Raw genomic sequence first — 27,379 nt, 5'->3', positions numbered from 1 at the left:
CCTTCTCGGCTGGAATGTCAGGACGCCCCTGACCGCAGCATCCAGCACGGCCCTCCTGCCGCGCTCACTGACTTCAGGGCCCTCCGTCCACATTCCTCGAGCATGCCTCACGGTCTGTGAAAACCTTATCTTTCTTGCTCGCCGTCTGACTTCCTGTTTCCCTGGTGGAAGGGACGCTCCGTGAGAAAACCGGGCCTGTCCTGTTCACTGTCGCGTCCTCAGCGCTGAGCACGGTGCCAGGCATGTAACCGCTCTGTCCGTACTGAACCATGGGAGAAACTAACACACGGATCGGGGGGCCAAGTACCAAAACCACACCCAGGACTGCTCCACCAAACGCCGAGAGACCAGGCAGGCTTTCCGACTTCTGGGACGGGCCCCGCTTCCCGCGCGCAACAGGCGTCTGGTGAGCGCCACAGTGAACCAGCGCTCCCGCCCCCTGGGAGCTCAGAGGCCAGTGGGGGCCAAAGGACAAGAGCCAGATGGACAGAAGAGACGCAGGTGGTTACGAGCACCAACAGAGGAAAACAGAGGAGGGGAGGGAGAGCAGGGCCTGCGGGGGGGAGGGCAGGCACCATGACTTCTGCATGAGGCAGACCGAACAGCCTCTCGGGGAAAGGGGCGCCTGAAGACGCCTGAAGAAGGGGCAGCCGGCCGTGTGGGCACCTGGGAAGTGTGGTGGGGCGGTGCTTGGCACGTTCAAGGTCAGGAAGCCCAGTGCGGTGACAGCAAAATGAGCGAGGGGAGGAGGAGCAGACGATGAGTTCCGAGATGAGAAGGGGCCTCAACGGCCTCTGTAAGAGCTCTGGCTCTGGGAAGCCGCCCAAGGGTGACGACCAGAAGATGATCTGACTCGCATTGTCAGATGTTTGTTCTGGCTGCGCGGGAGAACCAGCTGTAGGAGAGATGGGGACAGGCAGAGCTCGCTCGCTCAGGCGGCTGCCGCGAGGACCCGGTCCAGGGCGGGCAGCTGTGGGGACCACGCTGAGGGGTCCATGTGGGACACACTTTCAAAGCGGAGCTACGGGATTTGCCGCTGGACTGGAGGACGAGTAGGACAGACGCAGGGAAGGTGAAAAAGGACACCAAGGTCTCGAGCCTGAAGCAGTTATCAGATCGGTGTGAGATGAAGACAGCGAGAAGGAAGGGGGTGGAGCCACAGGACCCTTTCAGACACGTTTACACAGACCGGCGGAGCTGTCGGCGGAGCTGTCGGCGGAGCTGTCGGGCAGGTGCCGCTCTGACGTGCAGGACGAGGGCAGGTCTGGGCGACCATCTGAGAGCTGGCAGCTTCCGGACGGCACTGAAGGCCACGGGAGCGAGGCCACCTGGGCGGCGGAGTGGAGGCAGAGGTTGAGGAGTCCGAGGACGTGAAGCCCCGCGCCACGCACCAGCAGCCGAAGTGAGGAGAGAGGAGGTGGAACCAGACCGAGACGAGCCTCCTGGAACCCACCCGAGTATTTCGGGGGCGGGGGGCCCCGACATCCCTTACAGGCTGAGAACCGTGGAGACCGAGTCGCCACGGGGTCTGGCGATGAGGTGGTGGGCGAGGAGCTCGTCAGGAGCTGCTCTGATGGAACGCTGGGGACAAAGGAGGATGGGAAGGGAAAAGTGCAGACGGGGAGTGCAGAGAGTGTTTACTATAAAATACAGCAGGTAAACGGTGCGGGGGGGGGGGGGGGGCGGGGCGGGAGGGGTTTAAAGATGGGAGTGAGTCAGCAGGCTGCGGGCTGGTGGGGAGGTCTGGTGAGGCCAGAGAGGGGAGGGGCAGCACTAGCTGGGGTGGGCGGGGGGAGCCGGCAGGAGGGTCCCGCTACTGGCCTTCATCTTCTCAGGGACTTGGAACACGGGCATCTGCTGGGAGGACAGTGTGGAAGGGGGAGGCAGGGGTTTAAAGAGAGAAGGTAAGGGGTAAGTCGTCATCCGGGAGAGGGAGGGAATGAATGCACGAAGGAAATCAAGGAGAACTGCAAGGCGGCACTAAGCGAGCTCATGACTGCCTGAGACTGGTGGTCATGGATTCAAAATGAAACCACTCAACTGACGGGCTGTTCATCTCCGGCTACGAACAGCTCCACAGACACAGAGCGAGCAGAAAGCTGGACTTAACCCCTGCTGGGGCGTCGCCAGGCAAGCAGGTTAGAGGGAGAGAGGGACCAGGGACTGTGATGAAGCAGCGAAGTGCAGACAGAATGCAGACAGACAGACTCGAGGGCCCAGCAGTGGCACCTTTCAGACCCGACGAGGCGTGTGGCTCAGCAGAGAGAAAAGAACCCAGCGTGGGTCGGGAAACCTGCGTGCTGGGGCCCCACGGCCTGGCCGGGCTTGTTGTGACGATGGGCAACACACTCAACTCACAGCTCCCACAGGAAGGGTAGGGGTTACAAGCACACGGGACGGTGCTCGTAAGAGTGACGTAAGAACCACGGGCGAAGGTCAATCAACAGCGGTGTCTGCGCACACGGGGACGCAGAGAGCAATCCCAGGAGCGCGCTGTGCCCTGGCAGGCACCCGGCTGGCACGCAATGCTGAACGAAAGAAGCCGCACACAGACCGCGAGGTTCCATATCAAGTTCAAACACGAGCAAAAATGAATTATAACATTAGTACCTCTGGGGGAGGGGTACAGGGAAGAGACTAGGATGAGCATGAGGGAGCTCACAGGGTCCTGGTAATGGTCTTCTCTTTAACAGAAGGCTAGTTTCACAGCTGTGTCCCCTTTGTGACACTCCATTGAGTTGTATACTTACAACTATGGGTAGTGAGTTCATGGGTATTCGTATTATTCTCCATGATATACGTGGATATAATTTAAAAAATAAACCCTGCTTATCCTTCAAGGCCCACTGGAAATGCTATATTCTTTATCAAGATTCTGTAATTTTTAAAATTCAGAGTAAATTAAAATACCTTATACGAGTGCTGTACTGACTGCCCAGTGCTGAAATCAAGGCAGTGTGCTAATGCTCACACGCATTCGTGCGCTCACACCGACACGACACAACGCCTGGGGGAGAGAGGCTACATTTTCACAGACCCCAGCATTTGGGAATTTGCTAGAAGTTTTTACCTTTAGAGGCAGCTGAATTTAGGAGCGCATGCTCGATTTCAAAGTCAAATTCAACCTTCGCTACTTACTACGCCAGCAGGGTGGAGCTAAGTTGCTTCAGTTTTCCCCATCTGTGCAATGGGAATAAAAACAGCACCTTCCTCATGGCGCTGAGAAAACACCCACCCTTGCCCTCGTCCCTAATTCCCGACTCCTGCCTTCGCGGCCCTCCTACTACATGCGTGACGTTTGTGGTGCGCTGCTTACCCACCGCCCCCTACTCTAAGTTTCTCAAGTCAAGGACTTTTCTCACTTTTGTCCTCTGATGTCCCATCAGAGCCTAGGAGAGCACAGTGCATGGCACACAGTAGGTGCTCTTTCAATATCTGCTGCAAGAATGAAAGAAGTGAAAACTGTTAGAAAACGCACTGCGCACAAAGTTGACACTATGGAATAACACTGCCGTTATCTTTCGGTGAAACGTAGTCCCTTTAACTCTGGGGGCCAAGTTCGGCCTGAGACGGCAACCTCAGAGTCAGAGGTGCTGAGACAGAACACTGGATGACTGTCCTGACTCACCGCCGCAACGGGCTGGAAGGAAGAAAGGAAGTTTTCCAAGAAGAAAGATCCGCCCTGTGCTGGTATTTCCCAGTCCCCGCCCCCACCACCTGGCCAGCAGGTCTTTAAAAAGGAAGGAAGAAGCGAACTTGTGAAATACCCTGAGGATGACCAAGGGAGATGGAGTGGAGCAAAGGACAGAGGCAGGTTCGTGCAAGACCTGAACTGGGGGGAGGGACCGGCAGGACCTGTCCCGACTCCCCGGGGTAAAGACCCGCTGGTCAAAGCAGAAAAAGCCTCCGGCAGGCAGTGCTCTGGGCTGCCCGCAGCGGCGACACCCTTGGGTGGACTGACCACTTTCTACGGTGCTGGGGTGGCCTTGAACTGGTTTAGCAACCTGAGGGCCCTGGGAACACCTGCATGGGAGAGTCCCGAGAGAATGGCTTTGAGCAACTGCAGGTATAAAGGCCTTGCTAAGACCGGACTATTAAGAGATGTGACCTCACTTTTATCACAAACAGAACATATGGGGCACAAACTAAAAACAGTCCCAACATACCAAAATATCACTCAACTTTTTTCTCTTTGCTTAGCTCTGTTCTTCCACACTAAGCACACAGGACTTGTATAGTATCTTTTTTTTTTAAAGATTTTATTTATTTATTTTTAGAGAGGGAAGGAAGAGAGAAAGAGAGAGAGAAACATCAATGTGCAGTTGCTGGGGGTCATGGCCTGCAACCCGGGCATGTGCCCTGACTGGGAATCGAACCTGTGACACTTTGGTGCGCAGCCCGCGCTCAATCCACTGAGCTACGCCAGCCAGGGCTTATAGTATCTTTTTTTAAAAAAATATTTTTATTTATTTATTTCTAGAGAGAGGGAAAGGAGAGAGAAAGAGAGAGAGAGAAACATCAATGTGTGGTTGCCTCTCACATGCCCCCAACTGGGGACACGGCCTGCAACCCAGGCATGTGCCCTGACTGGGAATCGAACTGGTGACCCTTTGGTTTGCAGGCAGGCACTCAATCCACTGAACCATACCAGCCAGGGCTGTATAGTATCGTTTAAGTGAAGCAAAAATCCTTTAAAAATTTTTCTTGTTTCCTAAAGATGTCACAGAGAGAAAACACCAACAGCATAAAAAAGGAACTTCCAATTCCTCAATTTATGCCCTAAACCACAAGTCAACCCAAATATACCAATATTGAAATCTCATTCCTAGAGTTTTTCTTGTCTTGACTGTTTCAGTTCTTACTTCACAGCTGACATTAAGACAGGGCCTTCCCCAGAACTGGTCCTCCGGGATGCGGCGTGTCCCAACCTTAAGTTCCCGGTTTCCTAAAGAGACATCCAAAACAGCGACGGTCGAAACAGCACTGGCCGCTGTGGTGGCCCTGGGCAGAGCCTAGGATGGGGGGGCGGGAAGCAAGCTGTTTCTCTTATTTTTAGAATTTGGGGGGCGGGGGAGGAGGGGGAATAAATCCAAAAAGCCATGTTTTCCGTTTGGTAAACAGTCATTCTACAAAAGCATCTTACTTTTCTATGCACAAAAAATTAAACCCCAACATGAAGAAAAACACGGTCCAACATGTACCCTTTGGAACGGTCTCCTTCTAGAGAGATCTCCCGTTTTGATTATTACTGTGCTCGCTGCCACGTTCCCGGCGGCCGTGACAATGCCGCACGCAGAGAGCACTCGGTAAATGTTTGCTGAACAATGGAGAGCGTCCACCCGACACACAGTCAACAGTGGTCATTTTGTTTTCATGGCGTCAGCCTCCAAGCTCTCCCGTTCCTTTTGCTCTTTCCGTCTTCCTTTCAGGCCCCGACACTGTTTGCCTCTGGCGCAGGCTGTTCCGGCCGAACAACAACAAGAACATGCAGCACGGCTTCTGAAAGGCCTCGGGCCTGCGGGCTGACCGTGACGCCAGCAGCAGGAGGGACCGCCAGGACCGAGGGCTCTGGTCCACCACCGTGACACTGCGGAGAGACGTCCGGAGAGTAGGGTCGTTTCGCTGGGTCTTTAGAAGAGTGACTCCTGCAGCTGCAATGCCGTCCTCGCCCAAACAGTCCACGTGACAGGACACGCCGGTGTGCCCCTCCCCCCTTCCCATCCTCGATCCCACTTGGTCCAACAGACAAGGTGAACCTGCACGGGACCATGTGGCGGCCACACCTGACACTGGCCCATGAAACAGATCCTGAGCATTTAAAAGTGAACAAACAAAACAGACAGTGTTGAACAGTTCTGAAATTTTTTTTAAAACTCAGCTATGTGGAAAGTGTTTTCAAAGTTGACTCACAAAATAATTATTGCTGAAACCGAAGTGTAAACTGTTCTGGGGCAGGAGACGTGTGTTTCCTAAATCTCTGAAGGTGACGCTCACGCTCACGCTCAGTACTCCAAAGCCAAGTTTCCAGCAGCGCTGTGCAGGAGTGTGGGGGAGACAAACTGACTTCCAGCCACGGTGTGCCCCCCAAACTCTCGGTGTGAAGAAAGGCTTCCTTCCTGGCCTGGGTCACACACGTCTAAGTTCCCCTGCATGTTAAGCATCGTCCCTCAGCTCATGCCACTCGGCCCCGTGCAAAATCAGAAACAGTGACATTTCCACATAAGTGTCTCATTCCAGTAGGAGTGGCTGTGCTTTGGCGCTTGTCCGCTTCAACATTGAAAAAAGACTGAGGGGCCCAACTGGACACTGGCACAGGCCTTCTCCCACCTGGCACTCGCTTAAATTCTCGCCCTCACAAGCCAGTCAAAACCACAGCATAAGGCCGGAGACTACTTCATTCGGGGTTCCCCAGACATCACCAAACGCTGTGAGTGTGAGCACGCCTGTACAAAGCAACAGTGAATGCACAAATGCCCTTGCAGGTGACCGCCCATCGTCCCCACGTCATCTTGGAAGGAAAAAAAAAAATAGTGTCATTTATCTGATAAAGCGCCGGGGAAGTGATGCTTGTTCTGTATTTATCATTAAGTAAAAGATTAACTATGGAAAAGTAAAAAGTTAATTATTTAATTAACGGTAACCAAACACAAACCTACAACAAAAATGCCGTCAAGCAGACTCCCCCTCCGCGCTGCAGAACCGGCGTTCAAAGCTCCAGTTTGAGCGGCTCTGCACTTTGTCTCCGTGTACGCTGGGGATGAACGTTTTTAACTGGCTCACAAAATAATTACTGTGGAAATCAAAGTATCAGTTTCTTTGGAAGATCTGTATGCAGTGAGAAGGTTTTTTTTTTTATTTTAATTTCTTCCTTAATCTTGCCTCAAAAAAAATGTTATTGCCTCTTTTTTTCTGGATGTTCTTCTCTCTCAGTGCCCTAAACATGACACTATATAAGTGAGTGTAATATAAATCAAATTGTACATAAGTTAGATTACAAAGGTTGCTAGATATTTTTAAATTTTGCACTTATTTTTGTTTCTCTCTTAGAAATGTTTTCCCCAGTAGGACAGCCACATACACAGAAATTTCTCCATCTCTAACATTAAATGCACTTGATTACTTCTGAAAATCAGTACTCTGCACAGGATTACTTTTGGTCCACTGTAACATCTGACTGACCAGCACAGGTAAGTATTTACAGATAAATACTAATACTATAGAAAACTAGCCAATGGATAATATTTTTTTATTTTCAAAGATCTTATTCATTTATTTTTAGAGAGATGGGGAGGGAGGGAAAAGAGAGGGAGAGAAACATTAATGTGTGGTTGCCTCTCAAGTGCCCCCTACTGGGGACCTGGCCCACAACCCAGGCATGTGCCCTGACTGGGAATCGAACCAGCGACCCTTTGTTTCACAGGCCAGCACTCAATCCACTGGGCTACACGAGCCACGACTGGATAATATTTTTTTCAATTAAAACATTTTTAAATTTTAAAACCAAAATGAGTTATACTTTTAAACACAATTCATATTTCATGAAAACAAGTGTTTATACCATAAAAATATGAGCAAAATATATTCCATACTTGATAAAATACAAAAGAAATTTTACTGAGATTGAAGAAATAAGATGTACAACATGAAAAATATGGAAGTAAATGCCTGTATGTCAAAACTCTTGACTTTTGGCCCTGGCTGGCGTAGCTCAGTGGATTGAGCTCGGGCTGGAAACCAAAGTGTCCCAGGTTCGATTCCCAGCCAGGGTACATTCCTGGGTTGCAGGCCATAACTCCCAGCAACCACACATTGATGTTTCTCTCTCTCTCTCTCTTCTCTCTTCTCTCTCTATCTCTATCTCCTTCCCTTCCCTCCCTAAAAAAAATAAATAAAATCTTAAAAAAAAAAACAAAAAAAACCTCTTGACTTTTAAAAAAAACAAACCCATCTACTTGCGAAGTTAGTTAACCACAGACTCGGCATCACACACATACAGAAACCTGTCAAACAAGAAATTCTATTAATAGCATGGCACACGCTAACCCTTTCTCTGTGGAAAACAGGAACCGTCTCTCCGCTGAGCGTCCACGTGGTTTTCCAGAACCTTGGGATCCAGTCGGACTCCACCCGGTCGTACCCACCGGCACAGAGAAAGTCAGTGACAGGCAGGACCGGCCACAGAACCTGCGGGGCCTGGAGCCGAAAGAAAACGCAGGGCCTCCTGCTGGAACCGTGTTGAGACTCTCGGGACAGCAACAGCAGAGCATGAAGCCAAGTGGGGGCGCGTCTGACTCCGGGTCACACGCCCGTGCAGCTGGGCCTCGCGACGAGAACGGACACGAGGTCTGACAAGAGCCCCCGACCTGATGTGATTCCAGGTCAGCGCCTGGCAGGTGGCAGGTGTCCGGTACGATTCGCCTGGAAATCCTAGGAGTTCGGTTCACAAAAAAAGCCCAAGAACAAAGTGCTACCTCCTCTGGCCAGAAAATTTAACTAGTTTAATCACTACGACACTATTACACATCTGGAATCTATGACCAAACGCTGACAGGCATCAGAGAGGCAATGTGCACTGAATGCACTTCATGATGTTCAATTAGAACGCGAATGAAGTCCAGGCTGAGCGCTTCCCAAGCTGGGACCTTCAGGACACCTCTTTGCCCAGACTGACGCCTGTCTTCACGGAAGGGAGCCGGGAGCCAGAGCTACGGAGTCTTCGCAGGAGTCACCGTGCGTTCCGGCTTCAACGGGCTCGAACAGAAGCCGGTGCTTGACCCGCACCCCTGCCCAGACCCATCCTCCTGCCACCAGTTCGCAGCGCCCTCGCCCTCAGACTGCCCCAAGGCCCCTGCCACTGCTCCGGCACTGCAGAGCCGCCCGTCCTCGGACATCCGTCATGAAGACACGGTCCACCTCGAAGGTGTGGCAGAACTGCCTCCAGGCCGCGGAGGCCACCAGCAGCTCACGCGTGTCCTGTCTACAGTCCCTGTCTCACTGCTTGGACGGTGATGACGGAACTCTGAAGAACTTTGCCAAGTGTTTTCTTCGCCAACCTCACGAGGAGGGGGAACATGCTGAGAACCTGATGAAGCTGCAGAACCGACGAGGGGGCGGAATCTTCCTCCAGGAGACCAAGAAACCGGACCGGGATGACTGGGAGAATGGAATGCATGCAGTGGAGTGGGCGACACGCTTGGGAAAAAGTGTGGATCTCACTGTTGGGCTTGCACAAACGGGCCACTGAAAAACATGACCCTCATTTGTGTGACTGCAGTGAGCGCACTACCTGGACGAGCAGGTGAAGCCCGTCGAAGAGCTGGGGGACCACGTAACCAGCCTGCGCAGGTTGGGGCCCCCGTGGCGGGCACGGCAGAGCACCTCTCTGCCACGCACGTCCTGGGAGACAGTGACGAGAGCTCAGCCTCAGGCTTCCTTCCCACAGCCACGGGGCGGGGCGGGCCGGGGTACTCTCTGGTCCCCAAAGCAGTATGTGCATGTCGGAGTGACCTTGACCTTTTCTGTACCTTGTACCAAGCCATCCCCCTACGTCTTTCATCTGTACCATTCCTTCAAGTCACGTAATTTGGTGCCCCTCCCCCCAAAAAAGACGACACTAAAGCTATGGCGGCTGGTGAGCAGTCAACACAACGACACACAATTCAGAGGTGCCCTGTCCCCAGCCCCGCAGCAGAGGGACAGTTCTTTTGCAAGACGAAATAAGTGCTCCGACTCAAGCAGACTGGGTGGCCCTGAGTTTTAGTGCCTCTGTCGTGCAGCGTGGTCCACCCCCCCCCCAGGCTCCTCAGGTCCCCCTGCCCAGCCCCCTTCCTCTCAAACCTCCGCGCTCCGCCCTCGCCCTGAGCGCATTCCAGCCACCTGGTCCCTCCAGGTTTTAGAAAAAGGGAAGTGGAGACCTGACAGCGATAACAATGTGGCTTGCACAGAAGATGCCCCGGGTGAGCAGGGGCCTCGGGCAGTTCAAGGGGCAGAGTGGGAGGGCTGCACCAGCACCTTCCACGGGAGCCAGGGCGCGCTTGCTGCCTTAGCCAGGGGATGCGGCCTTTTAAGCTCCTGGCATTCCCACCTGCAAGGGGTTTCTTAAACGTTGCATGGGCACCAACTAAAGCTCTACTCATGTGGGCGGGCCTCGTCCAACTGGCTGAAGTTCTGAATAAACAAAAAGTCTGGCCTTCCCCTGAGTAGGGGTAAATTCTCCGGGCTGCCTGCCTCCCCTCACCCCCGATGGGGGCGTGGTCCTCGTCCTGCCCTCAGGCTCACACTGGAGGCAGGCCTGCCCTGGGTCTCCAGCCCACCGGCCTCGGTCAGGCCGGGTCCACACCGCTGCTTCGCCCAGGATTTCGACCTTTGGGCTTGAACCAGGACCACACCACGGCCCGCCTGGGTCTCCATAATCACATGAGCCAATTCCCGATAATAAATCTCTTCTCCATACATATAACAAGTAAAAAATAAAAAATAAAAATAAAATTCAAATGACCTACAATTCAGTCTTACTCGGGAAGAGAGAGCTAAGGTGCCCCAGAACCCACTCTGCCAGGGCAGCGCCCCGGGCGCCTTAGGCTCACTGCCCCCAGGGGGTCAATCTGAGAGCCACGCCAGGCGGCAAGGACTCCAAACCCCATTGTACACATCAGGAACCCGAGGCTCAGAAGGGCTAAAATTTTGCCCAGGGTTGTCCAACTGGCTGGTCCAAATGAAGCCCAGCTATCTCTGACTGTGAACTGGAACTCTGACAAGGTTTCTCTCGAGTGCCTACCTGAACCTAACGAATGCAACTTAACACAGCCCCAGGAAAATAAAAAATTACTGGAAAATAAGAATTAAGAGTCACGAAAAGATGCATTGTACCCAATTCATGACATTCAACAGGTAGTTTTCGCAGGCCACTCTGTGCCAGGCCCTGTGCTAAGGGCTGGATAAAAAAAGTGACCAAGAACAGCCGAGAGCTCGCACTGCACCAGGAAACGCACCCAGCACACGGACATCCCCAGTGCAGCGCGGTTAGTAGTGGGGGGGGGGGGTTCATTTAAATGAGAACTTTCTGCTCTTCCTCGTCTCGTCACCTCTCCTCCTCCAGCCCCTGCTGACTCAGAGAGGTTCAGGAGAGAGCCTGTGGCCACACATTGGGCCGACCCCGATCACCCCCAAACGCTTCAGATCAGCAAGTACCCACGGGGATCGGAGGTTTTTCACCACCTCTGATCCCCCCCCCCCCAAGGGTTCTAGTATTTTTTACCATCAATTCTAAGGAACACATGTCATACAGTTCACCCAGGTTCAGAAATAATCGAAACTTTCACCTTCACCACAGATTTTTTTCCATGTCAAGATCCCGATCGTCTTTAAGGACCAATCAGATGCTCCCAGAACCTTCCCCAGCTTCCCCCAGTCAGAATCAGCTGCCCCAGCAACCACACTCCCTTCACTTCGAAGCCTGCGTCAACTCCTGAACTCTCCCTGCGTTCCTGTCTCCCCGACGGAGGACGGGCTGGCCGAAGGCAAGGACCAGGTCTTACTCGATTCAACACCGCACCCCCACACGTGTAACCCTCGATACCAGCAGAGAGCAGGTATCCCACATATATTTACTGAAATTAAACAGAATTCACAATGTTCAGGTCTTTTACCACATATACACGCATATTTACCACTCAGGTGCATGTCTACTCATTTAGGTTTTTTTTCTTATGATTATTCCCAGGTATTTTATTTTTTTCATGTATATTTTATTGATCTTGCTATTCCAGTTGTCCCATTTTTCTCTCCCCTTTATTCCCTTCCACCTGGCAGCCCCCCTACCTACCAGCATTCTCTCCCCTTAGTTCATGCCAATGGGTCGTACATGTAAGTCCTTTGGCTTCTCCATTTCCCATACTATTCTTAACCTCCCCCTGTCTATTTTGTACCTGCCATTTATGCTTCTTACTCCCTGTACCTTTCCCCCCATTCTCCCTCCTTCTTCTCCCCCTCCCATGATAACCTTCCATGTGATCTCTGTTTCTGTGATTCTGTTCCTGTTCTAGTTGTTTGCTTAGTTTGTTTTGGATTTTTTTCAGGTTCAGGTTTGATAGTTGTGAGTTTGTTGTCATTTTACTGTTCATAGTTTTGATCATCTTCTTTTTCTTAGATAAGTCCTTTTAGCATTTCATGTAATAAGGGCTTGGTGGTGATGAACTCCTTCAACTTTGCCTTATCTGGGAAGCACTTTATCTGCCCTCCCATTCTAAATGATAGCTTTGCTGGATAGAGTAATCTTGGATGTAGGTCCTTCCCTTTCATGACTTTGAATACTTCTTTCCAGCCCCTTCTTGCCTACAAGCTTTCTTTTGATAAATCAGCTGATAGTCTTGTGGGCACTCCTTTATAGGTAACTGTCTCCTTTCTTCCTGCTGCTTTTAAGATTCTCTCCTTATCTCTAATCTTCGCTAATGTAATTATGATGTACCTTGGTATGTGCTTCCTTGGGTCCAACTTCTTTGGGACACTTTGAGCTTCTTGGACTTCCCAGAAGCCTACTTCCTTTGCCAGATTAGGGAAATTCTCCTTCATTATTTTTTCAAATAAATTTTCCATTTCTTGCTTTTCCTCTTCTCCTTCTGACACCCCTATGATTCAGATGTTGGAATGTTTAAAGTTGTCCTGGAGGTTCCAAAGCCTCTTCTCATTTTTTTGAATTCTTGTTTCTTCTTCTGTTCTGGTTGAATGTTTATTTCTTCCTTCTGATCCAAATCATTGATTTGAGTCCCAGTTTCCTTCCCGTCACTGTTGGTTCCCTGTACATTTTTCCTTTATTTCACTTTGTACAGCCTTTACTTCTTCTCTATTATTGCATCCATACTCAACCATTTCTGTAAGCATCCTGATTACCAGTGTTTTGAACTCTGTATCTGACAGTTTGGCTATCTCCTTATCACTTAGTTGTATTTTTTGTGGAGCTTTGATCTGTTCTTTCATTTGGACCACATTTCTTTGTCTAGGCGCAGCTGTTACATACTAAGGGGCGGAGCCTTAGGTATTCGCCAGGCAGGGCAACCCACGTGGCCGCACTGTGGCGCTGTCTGTGCGGGAGCTGTGGGAGAGGGAACAATACCGCCTGCTCAGCTCTGGGCCAGCTTCCAGTCACTTCTTCCACTACCCACATGCAAACTGGGCCCTTCTGGTGCTAATTCAAGGAAGGGTAGCTTTGTGTACATTCTAGGACCTTGTGGGTCTGGCCAAAGAACTCTCCTGTGAGGCTGGGAGTTTCCCCACCGCCGCAACCCCCACAGATTTTTACAGCCAGAGGTTTTTGAGGCTTTTCCCCCCGACACTGGAACCCTGGGTTCCATGGTTGTCTCGCTCCCTAGTCATTCCTCCCAGTTTATCTGCACAAAAATGTGGGGCCGCTCGCTCCACCAGCCACCACCTGCCTGGTGTCCTCTCTGCCCCGGCTGTCCTTCTCCACCTCTCCAGCCAGTCCGGATGAACATCTCTTCTTTAACTCCTTGGTTGTCGGACTTCCATACACTTCAACTTTCTGACAGTTCTGGTTACTTTATGTTTTTAAATGTGTTGTTGTCCCCTCCTTTAGGTTGTGCGAGGAGGCAAAGTGTGTCCACCTATGCCTCCACCCTGGCGGGAAGTCCCTGTTAATTTTGTTTCTGAAAGCTCTAAAAAATAACTGTATTATCACTCTGGGTGCCCCAGATCACAGATTATAGTTCAAAATTTATATTTGGAATTCTACAGGCCCAAAACATCCTGCTAGGAATAAAATACAAATCCATTCCTATACCTTTATATCCTATGTCTGGGAAAGAGAGGAACTGAGGAACTGAATAAACATTTACTGAATAAATAAATTAGTGATAATAATAAGGAATGGTAAAAGATAAAATTTTAAAGGATATGCTCACCAAATATTTTCTTCTCGCGTCTTAAACCCATGGCTCCCGCCACCCTCGGATGGCCCCCCAGCACACCCCTGGAGCCTGCGCCTCACTCCTGAGCTATCCACCTCCTCCTCCCATTCGCTCTGAACCTATTCCCGCCAGCAACGGACCTGAACTTGTCACGTGGCCTCCGGGTTGACAAATCCCGCTGTCAAGACCGATCCTTCTCTAACTTACTTCACTGAAATTCAACAGAACTGAACACTCCCCTCCCTCACGAAACACCTTCTTCTTCTCCTGGGTGCCAAGACTCCACGCTGTCTTGAACTTCCTCCCACCCCAGCGGCTGTGCCTCATCAGTCTCCTCCTCTGGGCCTTTCCAGAAGTCTTCTCCTCCTTATCTCCCTACTGCTAAGTGCTGGAGCGGCTGGGGGCTCAGACGTCCTCCTGAACTGCAAACCCAGCGTACACCCGCCAGCCTGCCTGCCATCTTCACACAGACAAGTAACAAGCAATAAAATCACAACACGATCAAAACAGGTGATTTCTCCCTCCAAACCTTGTCTTTCAATTTTCCCCATCTCAGTACATGACAACGTTATTTTTCAAGCTGCTCAGGCTACAGCTCCTGGTATCACTGTGGTAGGGACAGCCAGTTGTCCCCTAATACACGTTAAGCCAGCCCTGCATTTGGTCATGGCCACATGACGAACACCTGGCCACGGAGATGTAAGCAGTGATGTGTGACTCTCTCTGATCAAGTCCTTGAGGGATGGGAACATGCCCTCCCCTTCCCCTGTGCCCTCCTCCTGACGACGGGAATGCACCTGCGCTTGTAGCAGCTGGAGCAGCCATGTCGGACAACCACCCCAATGACTCAACTGGGGACAACGGCACACAAAACAGAACGAGTCTGGCTCCCTAGTAATCACAGAACTACGAAACCAGCTCTCAACACCCATCTAAAGATTTTTTTAAAGATGTTATTTATTTATTTTTAAAGAGGGAAGGGAGGGAGAGAGAGAGAGAAACATCAATGTGTGGTTGCTGGGGGTCATGGCCTGCAACCCAGGCATGTGCCCTGACTGGGAATCGAACCTGTGACACTTTGGTTCACAGCCTGCGCTCAATCCACTGAACTACACCAGCCAGGGCTAACACCCATCTAAATTTTTACTGAGAAGAAACTCAGTGAGAACTTCAACAGCATACAAAAGGACAAGGAGCCCTGGCTGGTGTGGCTCAGTGGATTGAGCACAGGCCTGCGAACCAAAGGGTCGCTGGTTTGATTCCCAGTCAGGGCACATGCCTGGATTGCGGGCCAGGTCCCCAGCTAGGGGCCCATGAAAGGCAACCACACACTGATGTTTCCCTCTCTTTCTCCTTCTCTTCCTTCCCTCTCTCTAAAAATAAATAAATAAAATCTTAAAAAAAAAAAAAAAAAGGACAAGGAGACCATAAAAAAGAACCATTCAGGAATGAAGGATACACTAACTGAAATGATAAATAATTTACAGGAAATCAACAGTAGAGTGGATGAAGCTGAGAATCAAATCAGCAACTTGGAATATAAGGCAGCAAAAAACACCCAATCAGAACAGCAAAAACAAAAGAGAATCCAAAAAAAATGAGGCTAGTGTAAGAACCCTCTGAGGCAACTTCAAGCATACCAACGCTCACATCAGGAAGGCGCCAGAAGGAGAAGGGAGAGGGCAAGAAACTGAAAACCTACTTGAAAAAATAATGACCGGAAAATTCCCTAACTTGGTGAAGGAAACAGACATACAAGTCCAGGAAGCACAGAGAGTTCCAAACACCATGGACCGAAACAGGCCAAGACACAGCACAATCAAAATGCCAAAGGTTAAAGGCAGAGAGAATCTTAAAAGCAGCAAGAGAAAAGTTTGTTTGTTACCTACAAGAGAGCTCCTATAAGACTTTCGCTTGATTTCTCAACTGAAACTTTGTAGGCCAGAAGGGACTGGCAAGAAACAGTCAAAGTGCAGAAAAGCAAGGACCTACAACCAAGATTACTCTACTCAGCAAAGCTACCATTTAGGCTCAAAGCACATAGAAAGAGCTTCCCAGACAAGAAAAAGCTAAACCAGTATTACATGAAATGTTAAAGGGTCTTCATTAAGAAGAAGATAAATAAAAGATGAAAGAGATGAACAATAAAATGGCAACACATATCAATCAATGATTGAATGTAAAAATAAATAAACAAACAAGCAGAACAGAAACAGACTCAGAGATCCAGAGAGCATTCCGACAGCTGCCGGATGGGAGGGGTTGGGGGGTGGGTGAGAAAGGCGAAGGGATCAAGAAGTACACGTTGGTTGTTACAGACCAGTCCTGGGGAATACAGCCAATAAAATTATAATAACTATGTACAGTGTCAGATGGATTCGAGACTTATCGGGATGATCACTTAGCACATTATATAATGTCTAATTACTGGGGTGTACACCTGAAACCAATATAATATTGTACGTCAACTATAATCGAAAAATTAAAAAAGGATTTAAATAAAGGGGAAAAAAAGTAAGCTTCTATCTTGTTAGAGCCATTATTATGCTGGCCCTCTCCGCTGCAGCAGCCGAACCAACACCCTGACAAGCACACGGAATGTGCAGACCGGAAGTAATCAGCCCTAATGGAATTTATATGTGGCGGTGGCGGAGGGGCCAGCATGGGCACAGGTATCATAGGAGGTGATCCTTGTCAGGCCACAGCAAAGGGAAATCCTGTGACACCTCAGAGGACAGCCTGCACGCCAACACACCTGTAATTCTAGGGGAACTGGTCGGGTGCTCTCTGGCTTCTCGCCACGTTGAAGCGGCAAGTCCCTGCGGACGGAGAGAGACTCAGGCTCCAGCTTGCCGATGGCACGCAGAGATAAAAGGGGATACGGATGCGCCTGAGGCGTGTCCACGGTCTCCGCTCTAGGTTTGCTCAGAGCCCAGTAATTTGGGGCTAAGGAGGGTGGAAAAGCCAACTCCTTCCCAGTGTCCAGCAGGAGACAAGCTAGAGAAGCTGTTCAGCCCAGGAAGGGGATGTTTCCCAATGATGGGGCCCCAGAGGAAAACAGACGCTGAAAAACTACCAGAGAGGGCGAGGGACAAGGGAGACCCTTCTGAAGAGCAGACCCAGGGCTGTTAACCAGGCTGAGTCAGGAGCCCCCACCCCTGCCGGGCCAGGGAGCCCCACCGCGCAGTCCGGCAAGGGCTGACGAGGGCTGTGGACCAGAGAGGGGTCCCTACGCCCGCTCTTCCCTTTTCCAAACGGGGGTTTTTATTTCCATCGCCCTTGCCCTGCTCCACCACGGCGCACGCCGGGGAGGCGGTCGGCGGGGAACCTGTATTTCAACCCGAAGGTTCCCAGACTGTACAGGGAGGGCAAAAGTAAGGTTACAGTTGTGAGTACGTGAAACACAGAGCTTATTCTTGTACTAATATTAATTACTGTATTCCTTATTTGTATTGTAACTGTGGAACCTTTTCCGCCCGCCCCTGTGTATCAATCACCCAGAGGTCCTAGCCTCTGCAGTCGGCTGAGGGCTGTCTCTTTCAGGAGGCACAGGGCGTGTTTCACATTCGGGAAGGTTTTAGAAAGGCCTAGACTGCTCTCCCCTTCGAACATAAGGGCACTTTTAGCAGAGCATATGGCTACCCAGGAAAAACTGTATTTCTCAGCTTCCTGGCAAGTAGCCGTGGCCATGTGACTTGGGTCTGGCCAGTGGGAGGCGGGCAGAAGTGATCCGTGCGACTCCCGGCTGTGCCATTGAACTTGGAGAAGGAGCATGACTGCTCCCTCCCCTCTGCCCCTTCCCTCTGGTCTCAGTGCAGACATACGAGGGCCAAAAGGTGGAAGCCATGAGTCAGGAACCTCGGGACGCTAAGACAGAAGGTGCCTGGGTCCCTAAAGAGCACAGGGCTGCCGCAGCAGCCCCAGCCCCCCACCGAGACTTCTATTTAGAAAGAAATCGACATCTATCTAGTTTAGGCAGCTGCCACTTCACGTCTCCCTGTTGCACTGGTCCACCCAATGGTATCTCAACCCGCGTGGCCATGCTCGCCAGTCCTTCACACCCTGTCCGTATCCACCCCATCCCCCAATCCCACGGGCTCCACCCACAGAACTCCTGGCCATCCCCTCCCTGACCCTTCCTCCCCTTCTCCACCACAGACCCTGCTCCTGAGTGGCCTCCTACGCGTTCTCACTGCTTTCACTCCTGCCCCCTTTATTTATTCTTATCCCAGTAGCCAGAAGGATTCTTGTAAAACACAGATCAGAACGTAAGCCCCATGAAAGCAGGGACGTCCGCCTGTGTGCTCACTGTTACACCCTCGAGGTCCAGAGCCATGCGGGGCATGTATCCTATTTCACCGAATGTAACCTGTCACTGATTGCAAGCCGCCCCACTGCTTTCTGCACCACCAAGGAGAAACATGCTGCCCATTACACCACAACAAAATGTCTTAACGACAGGCCGAAACGGAGCAGCCATCAGCACACCAGGCTCCGCTGCTCAGACATTCCTTTCTGAGGACTGTGGAGTGTCGTTGACCTTCGCCTGGATCGTGAGGGTATGAAAGGCAATCCTTCTAAACTGTGTGGTCGATTTCAAAACGTGACATGGCCTCACAGACTCGTGGAGTTCTGCCCGTCCGACGCTCCCTAACGAACTTGGTTGTCGCCGGGCAATAAAAAGTGAAATGGCAGTCACTCCCCCAAGAAGGAACATTTCCTTCCCTCACATCGAACTGATGCCCCACTGCTCTCCCTACCCCTCCCTGTATACAGAGGAACCTTTGCTCTCATGGCTGATCAAAGCGCAATTTGTTCGAAGCACTCAGAATGGCAACTAAATCAAACACACACATACCACTCAGCTGAAGGGGCAATGACGTGAACAGGTATAACCAGGTTAGCACACAAACAGGAAGTGACAACTGTGTCACAAATGCCACCTGGCCATTGGTGATTACGCCACTCTAAGAAGCATCCCAATGTTACAGATGTTGAAATGTGATTTAAAAAGCAGGGGAGATGTTTCAGAATTGAATGACGCCCAGTTATAAGAACTCAGAATATTTTTGCTAAACAACAACAACAAACGAGTGACTTCATCTGCTGCCGCTGTGCCTGCGCTCTGCAGGCCCCAGGCACTCGCGGCCTCCTGCTGTGCCTGGAGCCGCTCAAGGACACACCCCTGGTTCTCGCCGCTCCTTGCACCTGGGCACACTCTTCTCCCAGATGGCTCTCTGTCGTCTTCAAATTTCTCTTCAAAAGCCACCTCCTAAAACGGCGCATACTCCACACACCCCACTGCTCTCCATCCCTCCGGCCCATGTTATTCTTCTCCATAGCGCCTGTCGCCAAGCGGCATCTCAGGTGCACAGCCCATGTCTGCTCGTCCTGTCTCCTCTGACTGGACGAAGCCCCATGCAAGCAGGGGTCAGGTGATGTCTGCAGCGCAGCGGGCAAGCAGTGAACGTCCTCGAGCAAGCTGTTCACCGGGGACACCTCCACCTCGTGCGCTCTAAGAACCTTGTGAAAAACTACACTCTGCACCGGGCAAAGGCCTGGAGACCCACGGGCCCCGGGCAGAAGTCTGTCTTCTTCCCCTGCAAGAGTAGAGGGCTTGCTGATGAACTCCGCTCTTAGCAATAACCGGGGCTTCCGCTTCCATCTCCAAAGCACAAAAAACCGCTGTAGCCCTGGTCTGATGCCTCAGGTGGTTGGAGCATCATCCTGCACATCAAAAGGTTGCAGGTTTGATTCCTGGTTGGGGCACATACCCAGGTTTCGGGTTCAATCCCCAGTAGGGCTGTGTACAGGAGGCAACTGATCGATGTTTCTCTCTACCTCCCTCCCTCTCTCCCTTCCTCTCTCTCTCTCAAATCCATAAACATATCCTCAGGTGATGATTTAAAAAAATGCTGGAAACAGTACAATTTGGTCAGGTTATTTCTATTTTGGAGGTAGTTTAGTACAGGGATTAAGAACTCTGGCACCAGCCTCTGCCTTAGCGCCCAGGTTCTACTGCTCACCAGCGTGCCCCTGTCAGCAACTGACTGTACTTCACTTCTGTTAGCCTCAGTTTTCTTACCTGTAAAGTGTGGATAACGATACCAACCTTGCTGTGCAAGGTAAGTGCTCAGCACAGAGTAAGAGCTCAATAAACGTTGGCTGATACCACTGTCATTCTCCATCTGTAGGCTAAAATGAACAAAAGGAGTAGAGAGGGGCCTGGGAAACTATACCCCTACCAGGCTTGAAGAAGAATCCTGGCTACAAGGTGGCGGTAGCAACTATCTACTGAGAAAAAGTGAGCTGAGGTTCTGAGGCCTGTCGCAAAGAAAGGAGAGGTCACAAAGCCCTGGCTGGTGCAGCTCAGGGGATTGAGCATCCGCCTTCAAACTGAAAGGTCGCTGGTTCGATTCCCAGTCAGAGCACATGCCTGGGTCGTGGGCCAGGTCCCCAAGTCAGGGTGCGTGCGAGGGGCAACCGATGGATGCATCTCTTGCACACGATGTTTCCCTCACTCTCTCCCTCCCTTTCCCTCTCTCTAAAAATAAATAAATAAAATCTAAGTGAGGGAGGGAGAGAGGGAGGGAGGGAGGGAGGGAGGGAGGGAGGGAGGGAGGGAGGGAGGGAAGATCAGAAAGACGAAGATGTCAGCCCAGGAAGGCCAGGGGCGGGGCTCTCCATGTTGGCTCGTCTTTCAGTGGTCCACACAGAGTCATCTGCGCTCTCCGGAGTCCACTCCTTGTCTGGAATTCCTGATTCCTCCCCCCACCCATCCTTCTCCCAAGGACTCGTTGTTCCTTTACTCCTTCCCTGTCCCCGCCTCCGTCACATCAAACTGATCACTAGAAGTGGGTTCACTGAGACCCTGGATATTTCTGACGCCTGCCCGCCTCCACTCCCCCTGGAGAACAGCAGGAGCCCCCTAGCTGGCCTCCCAGCCTGCAGCCACCTTCTCCCTGATCCACCTTGCACACCCTTGCCAACCATCTTCTGAATCCCTTAGGACCCTTCAAAGGCTTCCTACAGTCTTACGGAGAAAGTTCAAACTCCGAGGCATCTCTGCAAACCCACCAAGCCCTGGCTCCCACAGGCAAAACCCCGTCTCTGGTCCCACTACTTCTAGCTCTCCCTGAGCTCCCCAGTGTCACGGTCAGCTCCAAGAGCCCTTCCCCTGGCAACCGCTGCTCAGCATAAACACCATTTTTCTCGTCTAGGTCTCCACTAAGACACAGTCCCTTCTTTTTTTAAAATGTCTTGTGCATACCTCCGCAATAGCACTAAGCACCCTGTACTGTGATTGTAGGGCTCCTATCTTTCTCCATATATACATCCTCCCCCAGTTAAATTAAAATTTCCTTATGAAAAAGGACTGTCTTTCTCTTAACCTACCTAACACATTGCTGGGAATATACAGCAGCTTTTTAAAAAAAAATGTTTGTTGGGTGAATAATTCTGGAGGGGCGAGAGTCACTACCAAAAAAAGCCTGTAAGTTGGATCATATCATGAATGCATTCATGAAAAACAACACTTCTATAGAAAACTATGGAGATCAAGCTTGCATGTGAGTAGGATATTTATATAGAAGCTGGGATGAATTTATTGCCAGCTGTTAAGCCGTAAAGAGTGGTAAAAGAGCTCTTAGATTCGGTAGGCTGGGTTTGAATTCCGACTCTATCGCTTCTCAGCCAGGTCACTGTGGACAAATTACTTACCCTAAATCTCAGCTGCCTCACCTATAAAATGAGGGAAAGTGAAGGTCCTCCCTGACTGCCCTGTTTTATCAAATGAGACAATGGCTGTAAAGTGCCCAGCACAGAGAGGAGGTTCCTAAAGCTGTTAACCAGGTCGGTCCCTTCACACTCCAGGAACACGACTCAAGAGTCTAAGGTCAATATTCTGCGTGTTGGAGAGGGAAGGCTTAACACTCTTCTGAAACCTTGACCACACCCTAAATCCCAGCCAGCCATCTTGAAGATAAACTAGGTCATAAAGATTTAGCAAAAAAAAAAAAGAAAGGGGGAAAAAAAAAAAGCAAATCATTGCAATGGAATCTCACCACTGCAGTTGCAAACCAATTTCAAAGCACCTGCCCCACTCACAGACGGCATCGTTGCATGAAAAACGACAACACATGAGCAGGGCACAGATGGGGATCGTGTAAATAACGGCGCTGTGGCATGTAGGTTCGTGAAGAGAATGAATTTAGTCATGGATCTGCCCTGTAGAGCACGGAACTCCCTGAAAGGGGCTAGCCACACAACAAACAGCAACGAAGCCAACAAAGTTCTCGGAAAGCACAAAAGGAAAGTATACGAACTCAAGGAACATGTATAAGGGACCCATGGACAAAGCCACAGGGGGGTAGAATCGAGGGGGGGAGGTGGGGATGGGTGGGGTGGGGGGAATGCGGGGGGGGGGGAATGAAGACTACAGTAGTTGAACAACAATTTTTTAAAAAAGCAAAGAACCAAAATGGGGGGGCGGGGAGAAGAGTACAAAAACTCCAGGTGACCTGTGAGAGAAACCAAAAAGGCCTCCACGTAAACCTCCTAGAGCTACTAGACTGGTTACACCGGCCCCTATCCTTCATGGACCACAGTCTCATACATTTTCATTTTATTAAAATACGAAACTCTGCCTTACCCAACTTCCCACCGAAAGACTGCTGTTTTGCCTGTTTTCACCCTATGATGCATGTTTGAATTTTTAGTAACACAAGTGTATATCTTCTAACCCAATGAATGTCACCTACCATATCTGCGACAAAAGTTTCCACCAATAGAGTAGCAATACGAAGGCAGCAGCTTTGGAAATGTCCCTGTGCAGAACTGCTCGCCTAATCCCAGAATTAAAGAAAATGGATTGGAAAGAAAAAAAATCTTAAAGAAATTTTTGCAAAAAAAAATTGTTCTAAGTTGCTGATAGTTATTGAACTATCCCTTCGTGTTCAGGCCAACTAATTTGTTGAGTGTAATTTTATATTGATCTTCTAATAGTGAATTAAAGTTTAATGTTTATTTTGATATTCTGTTGACCTTGAAAAATGTTTTTCTATCTCCTCCACAACGATTACATTTGTCCTTATATGGTCACAAAAAAGTCAGACCTTCCTCAAGGACTGAATAAAGTGAAGAGCCACTGTTCAAATACACAGTATCTTTAGCTGGTCTGTATGCTTTCCTGGTTTGGAAATAATTTCTTGGTGAACACTCAAGTATGTAAAAACTTCTGAACCGGGCACAATTTAGAAAACGTCAAGGAAAAAAGAAAGTAAAGGACTACTAAAAAACATAAACTCTTTGCCTTAAGAGAAATTACTATCAGAATTAATACTACATAAAAAGGGGGGGGAGGGTGACACTTTTAAAAACCACATAAAACAAAGTGCTTCTAAGGGTCACTTAGATGGCTCCTACCTGAATAAAAGAAACTGTTCAATATTATTCGAACTTAAGAGCACACTCCTGATGCATTTGAGAGAACAGCCTGTAACACAGAACCGGCAATCCTGACTTTCCAAACACCCAAGTATGACAATCAACAAAATGATCTGCTTCCTTTCCCACCTGACCCTTAACCCACCACTTGCATGCCCCATCCCCAGAGAATTTTAGTCCCAAAGTAAACATACTGACTACTCTGTAGCTAGAACTGAAGCATGTGAGTTTTATAGGACAACCAAGTTGATGGGTGACTACTTCCACAATACTGTAGGCAAGTAGCATACCAGCCAGTGGAAGAAATGAGGAGGGAGGATGGAGAGAGTGAGGCCAGCAGGGGTCCTAAGAGGTAAGCTCCCAATTTGTAAAAAGGAAGGGAAAAGCCAGTAGAAACGCAAGAAATTCCCTGTACCCTAAGTGCCACTGTTTTTGTTTTTTTTGACAATCTTATTAAATAACTGTAAAACATCAAGAAAGAGATCTCCATAACAAGGGCAGTTTACAAAGCCATTTACTTCCATTTGCATGTTCTGTGCCTGCTACAGCAAAACGCAAGTTTGAAAGGGACAAAAACTAGAAAAAGGCTGAATTAAAGAGAAGTATGCCAGAAGTCAATGGTGGACTGTTAAATGACTAGAATTTAACTGGAATTCAGTAGGCTATTGAGAAGATACATACTTTGCTAAATATCAAAGTTATCTGTCTGTAGGCCACCCCCAAAGATAAACATATGTTTAATCAACTTACACAATGACACAGTCCACAGTTACTTGGGTTTTCAAACATTACCCTTTAAAAATATACTCACACATTCTGATTTCACCCAAAATTATTCTTTAAATCTCTGCAGTAAGACGCGACCGCACACACACACACACACACACTTAACTTGATGTAAATCTGGCCCTTCGTTCTTAAATACTCTGAAAAAAGAATGAACGGCTCGATATGCTCTCTTCTTCAGACCCTACAAGACTCGAAAAGAAGCAAATGGAGTTGAGAAGGATGAAAAAAGGCAAGGAATAAAGGCGAATACAACCGGAGACCCTCTCAGGGACTCGTTTTATTCTTGGAAAATGTCATCTCCCCCCAAGGCCAACGACCACTCTCCACTGGCGCAATACCCTCCGTGTCCAAAGCGCCGAAGAGTTGCCAAGTAATCTCCAAAGGTGTCCCCCAGCCTCCTCACCTCATCAGCGCTCAGCTCCTCCATCGCTTTCCTCTTAATGGTGAAAGGCGTTAGGGAGAGATCCTTCTGTTCTTGAGACCAGGGCGGGAGAAGAGTGGACGGTGTCTGTAGGGCTGTCTGGTCCCCCGAATGGGGGAGGTTTCAGAATTGCATAGTCAGAGGTTAAAAAATAAGAAGACGAGGCACTGAACTGCCTTGGCGTCGGTCACTCCAATCGCCCCAGAGACTCCTACAGCTGCTGGTTCCCTGAGCAGCCTCCTCTGGCCGCCACTGCCGCTGCTACAGGGTTACCTTAAGGCGCCACTGACTACCCTCTGCCTCCCAGGTTACCCAGACTAAGCTGGAGCTCCAGCTCGCCTCGTGCCCCAAGCCTGGCGTGCCTTCGCAGAGGTGGCGGCGCGGCAGCTGCGCTTCCTCCAGCAGATCCTGCTCTCCTTCCTACCCTTTATCCCCGGCGGGAACTGTTCGACTGCAGAGTGGACGCCCCGAGGCAGGGCGACCCCACAGCCGCCCAGGCAGGGAGCCCAGCACAGAAGAGGCAAGCCCCTCCCCTCCCAAAGCAGGCCGGCCACGCCCCGCCTCCACGCCAGAGCCCGGGCAGGGGGGGAGGAGGAGGTCTAGGCTCGCGATGCTCCGGCAGAAAGAGTAAATCCTCCTACCCCTCCACCCCTACTCTAATCCCCTCGCCCCAGCAAGTATTATTCATCAAAACAACAGGGCGGCCATCTTTGAAAGGGGTCACGTGATCCCCGCCAGAGAGGCGGGGCTTCTGTCCCCAAGGCCAGGCAGCCAATAAGCCGCGGGCTTCGCACCGCCGATTTCCTCACGCCTGCGTCTCCTCCAGCCTCCGCACCACCCCCTTCCCAGCAGGAGCGCGGGGCGGGGGGAGGGGCGAGTGCGCTGCAGGCGGGAGAGCGGGCCGGGCGCGGGGCGGGGCGGTGCCATGGTGACGGCCGGGGCTGACGGGCGCGGAGGACTGGATCCAGGTGGGCTGCAGCTAGGGCCGCGCTGGCAAGCGAGGGCGCAGGCCATCAGGCGCTGCGCCCGCACCGACATTGGGAGGATCGGCCTGGAGTGGTTCCCGCCCGGGGCCCGGCCCCCTAGCGCCTCCGTTGTTCCCAGGCGCTTGCTTTTCAGCGGCTCCCAAACGCCTCGAGTGTCCACGACGCCGCGGAAAAGAAGTGAAGGGAAAACGGAGAACGCCTGCTTTTGTGGGGCCAGCGTTCTCTAACACACGGACCGCTCTCATTCTGAAAATGCCTTTCTCTCCCTCTGCAAAGAAAGCCCATTGGGAAGAGAGCTCGAACACAAGTAGAACTTCATTTCACATTACTTTGGAAAGAGTTTCTGATTTGGTTTCTTTTCAAGTGTGTGTCCAAACGGATGGTAAAACATGACAGCATAAATGAGAGGCCCCCAAAACACTGTAAAGTGGGTTCACGCACACAAGGAAGGCTTTTGGAGTCTTGAAGTCGATGGAAAGAAACCATCCTCAGGCGAGGATACATAGTTGACATATATAATGATTTTTTAGGAGTACAGCATAATAATGATTTGATACATCTTTATGTTGTGAAATGATTACCACAATAAGTTTAGTTAACATCCATAACCATACGTCAGTAGTTGACAATTTTTTCCTTGTGGTGAGAACTTCTAAGAATTATTCGCTTAACAACTTTAGAATACGCAATTTAGTATTGCTAACTCTAGTCCCAGCGCTGCACCATTACATCCCAGGACTTATAACTGGAAATTTAATTCACTGACCCCCTTCAGCCATTTCCCCCAACCCCACCCACCCGCACCCCCACCCCCACTCCCCTCTGGCAACCACCAACCTGTTCTCTGAAGAATACAAATATTTTATAATATACAGATCTGAATTGAACAGTCAACAGCATCATGAAATTTCTGATTTTGCCCCATAATGTAGAATATAGTGTATTGGATGGTTTACTAAATGTTAATCTTAAAGATTGTGTTCCAGAATTAAAAGAGATTTTTTTTTCTGGATCCTTGCTTAAAATAGTAACCTGACAGCTAGATATGTAAGGAATTTGTGAGTAAAATTAGACCACTACTGGCTGTGCATATTATCTGCTCTCCAGGAAAGAAATTCTGCGTAAGCCAGAATTTGGACTCCTGGTGACATTGGTGTTAATCGTTCACTTCTTTGTTTCAAGCATCACTACTGCCATATAACTCACATACCATACAATTCAGCCATTTAAAGTGTACAGTGGTGAATGCATTTGCAGAGATGTTTGACTGTCATCGCTTATTCCAGAACATCTTCATCGCCCCTAAAAGACACTGCACACCTATTTTTTTAAAAGATTTATTTATTTATTTTTAGAGAGGGAAGGAAGGGAGAAAGAGAGAGAGAGAGAGAGAAAGATGAATGTGTGGTTGCTGGGGGCCGTGGCCTGCAACCTTGGCATGTGCCCTGACTGGGAATCGAACCTGCGACACTTTGGTTCGCAGCCCGAGCTCAATCCACTGAGCTATGCCAGCCAGGGCGACACTGTATACCTATTAACAGTCACTCTGCATGCTCTGCACCCCACTCTGGACAACCACTAATCCAGTTTCTATCTCTGTGAGTTTGCCTTTTCTGAATATTTCATATCAGGGGAATCCTATATTATGTGGCCTTTCGTATCTAACTGCTTTCACTGAGCTTGTGTTTTCAAGGTTCATCCATACCGTAGCACACGTCACTACTTCATTTCTTTAATGCCAGATAGTATCCCATGGTATGGCTAGACCACATTTTATTTATTCACTAGTTAATGGATATTTGGGGTGTTTCCACCTT

The 27,379-nt window shown here is 50.0% G+C and overlaps 1 protein-coding gene across 2 annotated transcripts in view; it reads right to left on the bottom strand.

Annotated features, from left to right (window-relative positions):
- The window catches only part of UBE4B (ubiquitination factor E4B), a 100,205-nt gene extending 74,929 nt beyond the window's left edge, over positions 1-25,276 (bottom strand). For both annotated transcript variants that reach the window (XM_045858900.1, XM_045858901.1), the window contains exon 1: positions 24,559-25,276. In XM_045858900.1, the coding sequence (XP_045714856.1) occupies positions 24,559-24,582 (24 nt within the window). In that variant the 5' untranslated portion in view covers positions 24,583-25,276. The remainder of the gene's footprint in view (positions 1-24,558) is intronic.
- Positions 25,277-27,379: the final 2,103 nt, after the last annotated feature.

The sequence above is a fragment of the Phyllostomus hastatus genome, unplaced genomic scaffold, assembly GCF_019186645.2.
Source record: "Phyllostomus hastatus isolate PE091 unplaced genomic scaffold, TTU_PhHast_1.1 phas_scaffold_182, whole genome shotgun sequence".
NCBI classification, from domain to species: Eukaryota; Metazoa; Chordata; class Mammalia; order Chiroptera; family Phyllostomidae; genus Phyllostomus; species Phyllostomus hastatus.
Note: the sequence above shows the minus strand (reverse complement) of the source record. Positions and strands in the feature narration are given on the sequence as shown.